The 13714-nt window shown below is 44.7% G+C and overlaps 1 protein-coding gene across 1 annotated transcript; it reads right to left on the bottom strand.

Annotated features, from left to right (window-relative positions):
• Positions 1-5947: 5947 nt before the first annotated feature.
• STC1 (stanniocalcin 1) lies at positions 5948-13290 on the bottom strand. The gene is made up of 4 exons (XM_009573944.1): positions 13173-13290; positions 10749-10891; positions 9509-9720; positions 5948-6218 (listed from the first exon to the last, which is right to left on the bottom strand). The coding sequence occupies exons 1-4, from the start codon at positions 13288-13290 to the stop codon at positions 5948-5950; spliced, it is 744 nt and encodes a 247-aa protein (XP_009572239.1).
• Between the last annotated feature and the right edge of the window lie 424 nt (positions 13291-13714).

Raw genomic sequence — 13714 nt, 5'->3', positions numbered from 1 at the left:
ATATGTCATTTTTTTTCTAACTCTTGAGAAGTTGTTGCATTTCAGAAATATTGTCGCAGTTGGGGACACCAGGTAAAAATTTCCCATGAAATTTCCAATAATAATAGTAATAATAATAACAACAACAGCAGCAGCAGCAGCAGCAATAATAATAATAATAATAAAAAATAATAATAATACCACCCTCCAAACAGCCTGATTAACACCTTTGTTCTTTTTAAAAAACTTGACTTGACTCGTGCTGCCTGCTTTATACGCTGTGTAAATGCATTGTTGACATTTTTATCTATAGGATACATAATCCCCACCACGAGGTCGGTCTTGAGTTTGGGAGAAGAAAGGAAAACTTGTATTTTAATGCTGCAGTTTCTGGTGGAGCAGAGTTGATCTTGCTTTGAACCATGCTGGAGAGCTCTCGTGTCATTTACTCCTTTCATTTTGGGGTGGAGTTTTAGCACTCGGGGGAGCTAAGGGGAGAAAAATTCAACCCAGAATGAGCAGGGTTTCAAACCGAATTTGTGGTGTAGAATTATTATAGAAATGTCCAGATTTCTAAGCGATTCCATGCATTGGGGTGAGGTACTTTGGGCCAGCAAAACCCTCAAATTTCTAAGAACAATTTCATTTTAGGGACGTGGTTTGCTGACGAGGAAGCCGTACAGGCTGAGATTTATGAAGATTTCGTGTGAATAGTATATTGTACTGACAGTAATTATTTTATAGTGGTTATTAATTACAAAATAGCTGCGAAAGCCAGCTTTTGGAAGCATGGCATCTGTACTATTTCCAAGGCACTCTTTTTGCAAGAGCAGAAATGTTAACTGGCTTTTTTTCTAGCAATGTATAATTCACTGTTTATCCCTAAATTTTTTTGTCGTTTCTAATAGAACGCTGTTCCCTTTGCTGCTTTGGCTGCTAGAAAGCGGGGTGGGGAGTTGTTCTTTAGCAGCTGGTGATTTACAGGTAGGTGAGTGGATGCATGTGTTCAGTGAGCGATTTGGGGATCCCTACTAATGGAAAAGCGAATGACAAAGAGGGTGACATCCATTCCTCAGAGCTCTGGCATGTCAGTCGACTCAGCGGCACTTGTATACAGACGGGAACTGGTCTTGCATTCCCTTGCAAACCGAACCGACGTGATGCTCAGTTAAGGCAGCGATGCCGACGTTTCTTAGTCATCCTTTTTGCTTTTAAGTTTTTCATTTGGGGAAGGGATTTTATGAGAAACCTAATCAAATTGGCAGTGCAGCCGGGTGCTTCGATGATGTACATAATTGCCCTTTCTGCCTTTTTCCGAGATATTAGCTCAGCTCCCGCTGGAACAGCAAAGCTCACCTGGAGCCCGGAATAGGGAGAATTCCCAGAGCGGTATCAAGGTCAGCAGGTGGGGGGTGGCTTGTCACCACCTACGAATTAATAGCAGTAACCGGGAGCTCAGGGAAGGTCCACTTTCCTCGGCACCTCGGCCCTGGTTTGCAGCGATGTTAAATAAGCATCGCTCTGGCTCGTCAACTCTCAGCGCTGTGAACCACAGCAGCTTATTTGTTTGCAAAGAATGATAAATTCCGATTTTGGTAAGCTGCTGTACCTTATTGTGAACTTCGCTTTTGACTAAAAAGGGATTTCAGCAAAAGCAAAGTTTTAACAGCCCCTTTTGAAAGTAAATTCTACATTGCTGGACAAAACAAGAAGGAAGAAGATTTTTTTTTTTTTTTTTTAATCCAACGGTATTGCTAATATTTATTCTTTGGTTCTCTTGGACAAGTCTTACTCTAATGTGATGGGGGAAATAGTTTTTTGAACTTTGCAGTAGCTTTTGGAGCAGTATGTCTGAATTAGTCTGCCAGTCTTCCTCTGATGAGTATTAAACGTTTTTTTGATCTTCCACTGGAAATTAGAGATTTCCTGAATGAAGTGTAAATGCACATTTACATGTACATCAAAGCCAAAATCACGGTATTCTCTTTTTCCTGCAATGCTGTTATGGATACATTCATTAAAAAATGGTTCTGCCTTAATTTTGTCATCAGACAATTTACAAGGTCAGGCCACTGTCAAAGAGAACCACGACAAGAGCTTTCTTAGCCCTGGGATTTACAGCTGCTCTTGGACATTGCGGGGCCCAGGACCGGAGGTTTTGGTCAGACCGAATGTATCCAGAGGATTATTCTGGCGATACTCGGGCATGGTGGTCTAGATGCCGAAAAGCTACTTCAGGAATCGTTTACTCTGCACTCACCCCCTTCTTCCTATGTTTCTCCAGCCTCACTGCGGAGCAGCACCAAGAGACGAAGACTCTGCGAGATGAACCTCTGACTTCACACAACCTATGCGGCAGGATCTGAACCCGAGATACTCAGCATCCAGAACGGACGTAAAAGCCACGATGCTCAGTCGAAGGTAAGTGCAACAACCGGCTTCTTGGGTAGTGTCATGGTCACAGCAAGGTTTAATGAAAGAGTCAGACACTAAAAACCCTTAAATTTGACATTTTATTTCATTGCAGAAGAAAATCCAACATAGGCCTCATTATGTTATGCATCTTTAATTATAAAAATAAGCAAAGAAAATAACTTGCATCTTTCTCATTACTATGATATGTTTCAAATAACCTTTATATGAACACACTGAGCTTTAAAAATGTAATTTAAACAATAAATAATGACATATACCAGATATGCTCACTGTTTATTCCAGTACTCAGCAAAAAAACCCAAAAAAACCCAAACTCTCTCCCCCTTCTAAGTATCTTTAAATTATAAATACATAATGCAAATTTATAATGGCACAAAACATCTAAAGTGCAAACAAATCACAATGAGAATCATGCAAACATTTCTAGATAAGCCCCTCCCCGCCCCCAAGAGAAATCATTTTGCAATGAACGCAAGATTAAAAAAATAAAGCATTAGAGATTAAATAAAACATGAAATAGCTGGACTTAATATTGAGAATCATTCCCCATCCCCAGGGGGATCTCTCTCACCTAATTCAAACCATCTAAAATCAGGCATCCTTCCCAGTCGATGGGAAGCGCCTCTCCCATCTCCACATCCCCCTCCCCTGATAAGAGAGAGTTTTAAATGACCGGCTAGATGGCAGAAGTTAGGCAAGGTGAACCCCAGGCCTTCCGATTTTATGGATGTGTGCTTGCGGCTTCCTTATTACTTCAGCATAGGAAAAAAAGTGACATATTAAAGCAGCTCAAAAACCTCGTGACGTAGTTGAGGCTCTCTCCGACACGAGGCGTCCGGTGAGTCCCCAACAGCAGTGCCAGTGTGGAGAGGCCGAGCTTTGGTTCGCACAGGTGAGGTTTACCTGTGATACCAGAGCAAATCGAATCGGGGGGAATTATTTTCCCAGTCGTCTTCCCACCCGTATTAAGGGGACAACAAGTTTAAATTCCTACTGGAAAAAGAAAGTTAATTATGACAACCCAAAAAGATAGGGTTTGGGGTAATCTAACCCTCCTCCCCAGCCCCAAATCAACTTTATAAACCTTCTTTGGGTTTTCATAGAAATGGATGCACAAAGCAAGAGAGAAGCCACTTGCCATTAGGAGCATCTCCGTGGAAAATCGTGGCTGCTAGGTGTCCTCAGTGAGCTCTGCTGGTGCGAGCCCAGGGGGGCTTTGGGTACCCAAAACGGGAGCTGCTCCGCATAGCCCAGAGCTGGGCTCCGTAGCACCAGTGCAGCCATCCAGGCGGTCGTTTGGACACTGCCTCGAGCCAGGTAGACCTTTTTTTGTACCTATTTCCCCAAAAGCAAGATGCACTTGATGCACAAACCCCAGCAGACTTCCCTATTTAGCGATCCCTGCCTCCTAACGGTGCAGGGTGAGGTGTAATGCTGTAGGGTGGAGAGTCGCACATGCACAGTTCTGGGATCTGTTCCTAAGCATATGTCAAACTTTTAGGGTCAGGATATTCAAGGGGCCTTTGGTTTTCACCTTGCAAAACTTCTTTGTGTTGGACTCTATATACCTGACTGTATTTAAGAACGAGCAATATTGCATCTTGCTTGCCCTGGACGGCACGATTCAGAGTATTAAAAAAAAAAATAAAATAACAACCCTCCACCGTCAGCAACATTTTTTGCTGCTTACAATTTTATGACAGCACTTTTGGGCTACATTTAATGAAGACAGCAATATTAGAAATGCTGCCACTGCATCTGGTTTCAATATATTAGCAGCAAGTTATTGTTTAAAGGCTTTGTGGTTAAAAAAAAAAAAAAAGTTATATTGCTTTAGATTTTGAAAAGAAAAATAGATCCCTCCTTTATTAGCTCTCTAACTAGTTGAGCAAGAGTCATCCACTCTGCAGACAGACTCTAACGGGATAGATTTGGAGCGTGGAACTGGCCTTGTTGATCGCATGCCACAATGTGGCTTTTTTTGGCTCACCGAAGCCCGGCCAGACTACTGTGCAGAGCGCGGCATTTGGGGGAGGCCCCCAGCTACTGCTGCGGGACCGGCTGCTCTGCTCCTGTTCTGAGGCTGCCGACGAGGTGGATGGGAGGAAAGGCAGATCCGAGAGCATTAATGCATGTGTCCGCTTAAAGGCAGGCACATAGCTTTACTTCTGAAGCTTAAGAGAATTTAAGGATTTTTCCTGCCTTTCCCCAGAAATCAACTTTCTAAAGTAGGTTTTACCCTGTGGCAGCTACGAGATCCCAAAGCAGCTTTTTGCCAGCCATCTGATAATTCCCCAAATAGCTCTCCAGCAGCACTCGTGCCTTGGGTATAACTGCGGCTCACAGCAGCTCTGTGGAGATAGGACTGGCCAGTCTGAACTCTTCTTTTTTTTTTTCTTTCCCCCCCTCCATTTTAACTATGAGAAGAGAGGCTTGTTTCTGGCCCTGTAATTTCTGTCCTAAACATTTTCTCTCTTTCATTATAAAAAGGCCACAGAGTAGAATGTGAACTCTTCAATATGACAGAGATTGTTTCCAGGAAAAAAGAAATAGCTAACTTACAAAACTAAGTTTATGCAATAAAGTTATTATATTCTGCTCCTTTTAAGCAGACTCTCGTGGAATTTATGTACAGTACATGACAGATTTTAAAACTATTTATACCACAGTTAGAGCGAGACCTTTAATACTCTAGTCTTAAGACAGGGTTTGTTTTTGTTAGATTTCTTTTAAAGCTTTAGACAGTTAAATACAGTACATAGATGTTAGCTTTTAAATACAATGCAAGATTATGTAACCTTCTGACTAGCTTCAACCATAGACTGGCACCTCTTTTAATCATTTCCGTAGTACAAAATGTTCCTTTCCTGATTTGGTGTGTGTCGGGGGGGTAGTTTTAACTCATTTTGCACTGTGGTGCCAGGTCACGGTAACTAGAATCATCCACAGCTAGCGAGTTTGGTAAATCAACGGGTTAACGGAGCTGTATTGGAAGGATTAGGACTGTATGACACTAAGAGACCAGGAATATGACATTCATATTCGTCCATGGCCAGCACAGATTCATAACACGAATTCCATTGACATCTTTAGGATGTGCAACAGTTATTAGTGCATCTATCGTCACCTACCAGCTTACTACAAGAGAGAATAAGCTATTCTCCTTGGTGCCAAATCTTCAGACTTCAATGGCGGTAGCACTACAGTACATTTAGAGTTTGGTGTCTGAAGGCCTGACTACTGTACAGTTATATTTAAGACTAAGATTGTTTGGGGTATCTTTTTGTGGGGAAGAAAATAGATGGAGACATTTTGACGGCGGGAAAGCTGAGACACTGAACACAGATCCATGCAAAAGTTTTGTTCGAGAGGAATAGAAAATATTAATGACTAAATCTAAAACCAGTTCCTAGTTGTTATTAAAACTAGCTACAGTACACTTGGTTTGGGTGCATTACTCTTCTAGAAGAGAGACGTCAGCTTTGGTAGTGCTTAGCATCCCTTACACACCCATTGTCGCTCCCCCGAGGCGTTATGCGCTTTCGGCGGAGCTGCGCTTTGCGTGGGCCGGGACGGTCCCCTCACCTCGCAGGTTCCTGAAGTAGAGTTTTAGCTTCTGCGGCTCGGTGATACGTCTCCTGGTGAAGTCCGCGCGCGGGTGGCCTTGGGCGCAGTGATCTGTCTGCAGCAGGTGGAAGAGGCTTGCCATGTTGGGCCCAATCTTCTCCATCAAGCTGTCCTTGATGGTGCTGACAGTCTCTTCATCACACTCCAATAAGCTTCTCACCAGCTTGTTGTAATACCTGCACGAGAGTTACCATCCGTTACTCCAAGGCGTCTCCCAGCAAGACCAAAGAAACAAGGCAAGAAGCTGATCTCAAGTCAGGAGACCAGTCCAAGTGATAAAACTATGAGAATCAGAATTTTTAAGTCATTCCGTGTGTGTTTGAAATCGATTTTCAACAGTGCACAACGTACATATTCTCACTGCATCTAACAAATGCCCTGGCACTGGAGATGCTGTGCCCATGACATACGGAAGGAACACAACCTGTCAAACTTCTAATTTAGTCATCCTAAATGAGCAGCTGCTCCAGCTCTAAAAGGTAAGGCTACAAGCACAAGTGATTTTGGTGTTACCCTGGTGGATCGGGAAGAAGATGAGAGCGAGGAGCTAAGACGATCTAGTCATTGGCTTAAGTGTGTGTTTTACTCTCCGCTAAACAACCTGAGTTTCTAGAGCTTTAGGAAGAAAAATAATTGCATCTTTCTAATAGACAGATACTGCCCATCACCAGACAGGGTAACAGACTAAACAGACCCCTGGTCTGAGCCAGTACGACCCTTCCTACGAATGCATCCATCCCTGTGGCACCATTCCCCTCCGTCCCTCTCCCTTCCCCTCCATGCACAGCCTTTGGCAAGAGAGAAGCAAGCTCAGTCCAAGTCAGAGCCTGACAGATGCATGTATTCCCTGGGGACAGATCTTTAGGACATACAATCAGTTGTCACTTCCAACAAGCCGACCATGCATTAAATCACAAGTGAGGACCTTATGCTTTGCCCTGTTGCATGCCTGCCTCCTCTACAGCCTGCTACTGCATTTTCGCCTTCCAGCAGCCTTGAGTACGCGTTCCTTGCTCTAGGAGGGAGCCAGGAAATTGTGCTGATCTGTTTCCCCAGCACTGCTTGAGCCGAGCGGACAACAGTGCTCAAAGGAACGATCCTCCACAGGGCTAAGGCAAAATCAGCACAGCCCTGCGAGCACGGCTGGCTCGGGCAGGGAGAGCAAAGCTGGCAAATGGGACCTCACTGTATGAGAGAACATCTTCCTAGGGAGAGAAGGTTGGGAAAAGAGGAGCAGTTCCGTATTTGCTGGGCTACTTCTGCCTGAAAGGACGTCGGGGAACTTATTTTAAGCCTTTAAGGTCACTGTGACATTTTTCCACAGGAGCAGAGAAGAGAATAACCTGCAGGTGGAGGAGGGGAAGGAAGAGGGAAATGAGAGCTCACACTCAAACTCCTTTCCTAACTCTCAGCTCTGGCCCTTAGAGCAGCCAGTGGAGGTCAGGTGAGGTTAAAGTTTCTGCTGCACTTGAAGTACAAAGGACCAGGCTCTGGCACGGCGGAGCACAGTGCAAGCACAGCTCGGCAGTGCTAATATTAAGGTCTGAAGCGTGCACAGTAGTTGATGATGAATACATCTGTGCGAGCCATGCATCCAGCTTAAATCAGTCCCAGTCTAACAGGACAGGAGGAACAGATCCTATCCACCTTCCTCCGCTGCGCTGCCTACACCTCCTTCATACAAATACAGCTTGGTGGTTTCCATAGCTGGAGCTTCCATCAAACAGCTCGCTAGTGCCTTTCAGCAGCTAGACTGCAAGCAAAGGCAACAAGGCTTTCCTCCCCTCCTGCTTCTGCCATGAGATTAAATCACAGGAAGATGCTATGACCTTTAACTACTTCCTCTCAGTGTCCCAGGCCAAGTGGCACATTCTTATTCTGTGGCTATGTTGGGACAGGGGCTGGGAAAGCAGGATGCTTTAGGAGACCTCAATGTAAACTATTAGCTGGGAAATCCTGCTGCTTTTGTTACTCAACATGTCATAATATCCTTTGGCTTCGACAAGGGTTGGCGGCTGTGGGGGAGGAGTTCCCTCCGCCTCGGGAGACAGCGGCTCCGGTTCAGGGTCGGTCCTCTGGAGAGGAACATCCCCAACACATATAACACCGCTGCTGCTACCACTGCATCCTCCCTCGCTCCAGTGTCCACACATCCCCCCTTCACCCCAATGCCCCTACAGCCCCGCCAAGGGCTGTGCAACTCTACAATCCGTCGTATTAACCTGAACTGCTCTTTCAGCCTGTAAAACACTGATGCCACAGCGCTGCCTGCTCCTCGTCCCAGCCCTCGGGGGAACGCTCAAGCAAATCTCTTCTGAATTTGTTTGGGGGAAGATGGGAAAGACACACAAGTATAATTTTGGCCTTCCCACAAGTATAATTTTCTGGATACAATATCTACAGCAGAGTTTTCTATAATAAATTTATGCTGGTCAGAGATGCAACATCTATATATCACTTGCATACCTGTCCTAGGATAGGTCTGGAGGTTTAAGATGCTTCTAGATGAAGTCAAAGAGCCACCCCAGAGGAGCTGTAGTATTAGCCGCAGCCAGCCAACGTGTTAAATTGCAGCTTGGTCTGTTTGCACTCAAATTCTAGAGCATATTTACTCAAACTGTTCAAAAAGATCCCTTTTATCCCAATCACAAGACTCAGCACTGATTGTTCCAGGATTTAGAGGAAGAAATCCCTGCCCTTGCAGCGTGACTGCGCAGACTGCAGTAGCTCCCTGAAGCTTCTCTCTGTCCCTTGTCCTTGGAGGATGGGGACAGGGCAGTTCTGTGCTCAGATAAAGGCGCCAGAGAGCAGCGTGACGTGCCCATTTCTGCAGGCAGCCTTTGCTATCAAGAAGGAACAGGGGTGAAGACAACCCTAAAAGAGACCATTAAGAACATCAGACTATCCCTAGAAATATGTACTACAGGATCATGGCAGAATAAGGTTATAGAGGAGCTGTTTGCTGGTACCCTTTAAGCTTTCCTAGTTCTTCATATTGCCATGGTAAGTTAGAGGGCAAGGCCTCATTTGCTAGGTGCCACAAAAACCCAAAAAAGGGGATGGCTGCAGCCTGAAGGAGTGAATGAAGTTGCAATAGGTTGAGAAGCTCTCATGCCAGAGATGCTATATTAATCAAACTGGTTTGGTATTTAAAAGCTCTGTTTACCATTACACTGCATTCAACCTAAAAGAACTAACATTTAAACAAACTCCAGGCTTTGAAGTCATGTATGTCTAGTTAATTTTATGATTCTCCCCTGGAGATGTTTATAAGTGTTTTTACCAAAAAGAGAATCAGAAGAATGCTGGTAAAACTTAACAAGGATTTGAAAAGGCAAAGAGCATTACTTCGGCTAAGCTATATTAGGACTTGTAAGAAGTCAGTCAATTTGGTTCCTCTCACTTTTTTCTCTGTGCTTCACATTTTTGCATTTGATGCATTTCAGCTGAGGAAAGCTCCACGTACCGGTTTGAGAACTGATTTGGAAGCTGGACGACCTCCGTGATGGCTTCAGGATTTCGTTTCGCAATGCCGCACATGTCCAGTTTGCTGTAGCACTCCTCTTGCACTTCGGAGATCATTCTTTGGAAAGTGGAGCACCTCCGGATGGCAAGGAACACCTTGGACGTTACCCCATTTGCAATGCATTTCAAGCTTTCTTTCACAAAAGCTTTTCCCTGGAAACAGAAGAAAAACCTTAAACTGCAACAGATTTAATAGAAAGGGATGTATTTAACAGGTACTCCGCTGTGGCTGGCTGCTCTTAATTACCCTTGCTGCAATTACGGACCTGCTGGAGGTCCCTTACCAAGCACAGCAGGGAATTGGACCCTAAATGCTCGCAATTATTGCATGGTTATATCCACAGCAGTTTCAGCTGGGATGCACCCAGTCCAGGGAGAACAGCGAGCTCCTGTTCCCAAAAGATTTAGGCAATGGAAGCCTTTGCATGAATGGACCTAAAAGTGCCAGCACCAGAGATGGGCCAATTCTGCCCTCTGGGAGGGGGCCGGACCGCTCACCGCATACCAGCGATTTAACGCATCTGGTTCAGCAGACCTCAAGATGCTTTAAGAGCTTTTAAGTTTGTCCTTGGGAGTGAGAGTGCAGGGAATGAGGGGGCGTGCACATTTTGGGAAGACAGTACGAAGGAAAAGGGCCCTTGGCAGAGCCACAGTCCTCTGATATTATCCTATTTATTCTGCTGGTGACTGCAGCTCTGGAGAGGCTGATCTGGCCGTGCATTCCCAGGCCCGAGGACTTCCAATTCAAATCCCAGCCCTGTGCCAGGTCACACAGTCAGAAGACTTACTTTGTTAGAAGAACGTTTATATTTCCTCCTGAAGAGGAAACTTAGCTCTCCGCCCCACAAAACACTCCTTGCCAAGTCCTCACACATAGCTTACAGTATGTGGAAAATGTACTGTAGAAAATGGTCCTGAAGGATGCATTTGTAGCCAAAAACCAAAATCATGGTTCAGAGGAGTAGCTAAGCAGCAGGGAGGGCTTCAAGAAAGGATGGGTTAAGCCTGCACAGACCCCATCTCCATGAGGACAGAGAAATCAAGGCATCCAATTCAGCATAGCATTTAAGCACGTGCTCTAGTGCCGCAGGACTTGTAAAAGCACTTTATTGAATCGGGGCATGAAAAGGGAGCTCTAACAGCGAGGTATTATTCTTGTCCCCTTTATACTCGTACTGTACCTGAGTGTCAAATTTAGCAGCACTGTACAGGAAGGACTTGCAGATGTCGTACATGCCATCCGTGTCGCACGTGGAGTTCTCCAGGCAGGCGAAGGCCCCGCAGCCCACCTGGAGGGCACTGTTCAGACAGCGAACCACCTCGGCTGCGGAGAGAGGCACAGGCACAACATTACATACGCGCCGCTCCCCGATGCCCGACGCCGTAAAACCCTTCTTCAGTGCAACATCAAGTCATGCTCAGCTGCAGTCAAGCAGTAGCCTTATTGCTTTTCAGGACTGGAGGGAGAGGTAACGAAGAGAGGCCAAAGGCACTGCCAAAGGGCTTATTAACTGAAGTCATGCAACAGATCACCAGCAAATCAAGGAGCAGAAACTGCAACTACCGAAACCTTCAATTGATTACATACGGATTAAAAGAGAGGCAACATCTGATAGTCTTTGGCTAGATGGAGACTTACAGGTCCATCCCAACCTAGTTCTGATTGCACGCATCTACAGCTTTATTCAGAGTTCCTCTAAAGAAGGCAGAAATAATGAGGATGGGCCCATGAAGAGCACCGGGTGGTGAGCTCTTCTCCACGATCTTAGACTGAAGGGAGGTCAGAGCAACTTGGCAGCATCTGGCTCTCAATCTTCATTTGAAAATGAGACTGAAGTGATGGCGATTGCCAATGAGCTGGCATGAAATTTGCACTTACTGCGAGGAAGCGCCGGTTTTGCTAGCTTTGGAGGCATTTGTGCTTTTCTAAAAAGCGCAAAGTATCTAGAAATAAGATTTTAGTTTGCATGTCAATTATCAGTACTACAAAGGACTTGAACGAGCAGCTTGGTGCTAAATACTAACCTGGCACCCAGCAGTTTGCAAGCATAGCCAAGAAAGGTCATATTGCGGAAGATTCGCAAGGAGAAGGGACATTTGGGCAGAGAAAGTTAAGGTAATGGAGCTGGCCATGTATAATTAAAATCGTTGAGGCAGTAGTTAGTCTGAACAGGAGGATATCCATGTCATCCCATCTTTTTTAGTGCAGATACTATGCATTTTAACAATGAATCAGCAGTATTGCCACATGATTGCCCTGAAATTAGTAGGGATTAACCTTTTTTGGTAAGCTGAACATCTGTCCCCTTATGTGTCTGTGCAAGGCATATTCATTACTTTTGCAGATCATGTTACAAGACATTCTTTAGGAAGAAATGCAAACCCAGTGTCTCCCATCAAGATCCTAGGTGTGGGAAAAGTGAGGATTTGCATTTAGTGGAAGAGAATACACCTTATTAAGAGCTAAGTTGTAGCCTAAAGACGTATCTATAGAACTAGGATCTTTACAGAAAAGAGGAGGAAAAATAATTTTAAAAAAATCACCCAATTAACCCCTCCTTATTCTCCGCTCTTGCTTACGTGCCTGAAGGGAGAAATATTTGGTAAGATCATCCTCTCCCCAGTTCATAACCTCACCATCGCACAAGTCATTCCCATAATTATGTTTCCACAGGTTCAAATTATAACTTTGCTTTCAGCAGACTTAGTATGCATTAAGCTTTTATTGTTTTAGGCACGGTGCAATAGTGAGACCCTATGTTTCTATAGCAACCAAATACAAAAGGAAATTGAGCAAACACCCTAGTATAATGCTGCAGAGCCTTGCAGATCTAAAATAAGACATCTGTTAATGAGCTCCAAATTAGAGACCTAATATCTTTTCAGTATACTAGAAGACAGATTTTTAATTTCCATTGTTCAAGACAATGTGTCCAACTTATCTAAGCATCTATAGTGCACAAAGTAGAGACATCCAGAGCTGACTTGCCAGCAATTTTTTTATCCATTGTAAAAGCAAGTTTGCTAAATGTCACAATCGTATTTTTATGGTACCATCTAACTGATAGCAATCAGTTTTTGAAAATAAATGCTAGCAGTGGACAGTTTCTAGGTTACTGCATTCTTCAAAGTCGCATTTCTCTCTCCCCCTCTTTGAATAGACAGATGTTTGGCAGAACAATGGTTCAGTCAAATTTCCACGGATTTTATCAACTTCCTAAAAAGCAAGCAATTTAACACCAAAGTATGATTGCAATTGGACAAGAGAGAAAGATACATGCAAGCGGGGGGGGGGTAAGTACATGGAACTCATTTAGTAGATGGGGGAGGAGGAGAGAGAATGGATTGCATCCTGCAAGCAGATCACACACCGGTTCCCTGACCCAGCTCCTGAAAGGAGAAGATCTCTTCTCCAGCTATGCACCAATATCCTCCTGAATCAGACCCTTAAATTAATATTTGTTCCTACCAGCCATTAAGTTTATAAGGAAAAAAAAACCAGAAAAAAAAAAGAAAAGAAAAAAGAAAAATCAGCAGTAGAGACATCTGAAACAGTTTTTAACACATCAGGGTTCAGGCTCAAAGCCCTCCTTGCTGGGTGTTACCTGAGTTCTGGGCTGCAACCCTGGGCTTCCTGGGGCTCACAGAGTCATTCTGTTCAGCTTCATAGGATGCAGATGCACTGATCACCAGCAGCAGGAGAAAACCAGACTTTAGGAGCATTCTCTGACAAGTTTCCGCTAAGTGTGGTTTTTTGGGTGGTTTGTTTTTTTTTTTTGGTTTTTTTTTTTTTTTTGGTGTATGTGTGTGTGTCTCTCCTCTTCCACTTCGGCTTGAGCAAAGATGTGGATCTGGATACGCGCTCCCAGGGAGAGAGAAAGGAGTCTGCCGAGGCTCGGGGACGTGCCGCAGCCCGGCTCTGCCTGGCCCCTCTGGCTCCTGCTCGCTGGGGGGCCCGGGGGAGCGCCGAGGGCTTTTATAGCCGCCCTTATCGGTCCCCCCGCGGGCTGCCGAGCCAATCGGGAGGCGCTGGGCAGAGCCAATGGCAGACTGGACTCATTCAAGCCCCAGAAAACTGCAACTTCACAGGAAGAATATTTTCCAGCCAATTAAAAGTACCTGCCAAACAACAATAACCAAAAAGTTA

The sequence above is a fragment of the Fulmarus glacialis genome, unplaced genomic scaffold (genome assembly GCF_000690835.1).
Source record: "Fulmarus glacialis isolate BGI_N327 unplaced genomic scaffold, ASM69083v1 scaffold4880, whole genome shotgun sequence".
NCBI classification, from domain to species: Eukaryota; Metazoa; Chordata; class Aves; order Procellariiformes; family Procellariidae; genus Fulmarus; species Fulmarus glacialis.
This window is presented reverse-complemented; position numbering and strand designations above follow the sequence as displayed.

Coding starts and splice junctions, on each gene's coding strand:
- STC1 (XM_009573944.1), bottom strand. CDS start 13,290: ATGCTCCTAAAGTCTGGTTTTCTCCTGCTGCTGGTGATCAGTGCATCT. Junction 10,892..13,172: donor GGTTGCAGCCCAGAACTCAG/GTAACACCCAGC, acceptor CTCTCTCCGCAG/CCGAGGTGGTTCGCTGTCTG. Junction 6,219..9,508: donor CCAAATCAGTTCTCAAACCG/GTACGTGGAGCT, acceptor ACTCTCGTGCAG/GTATTACAACAAGCTGGTGA.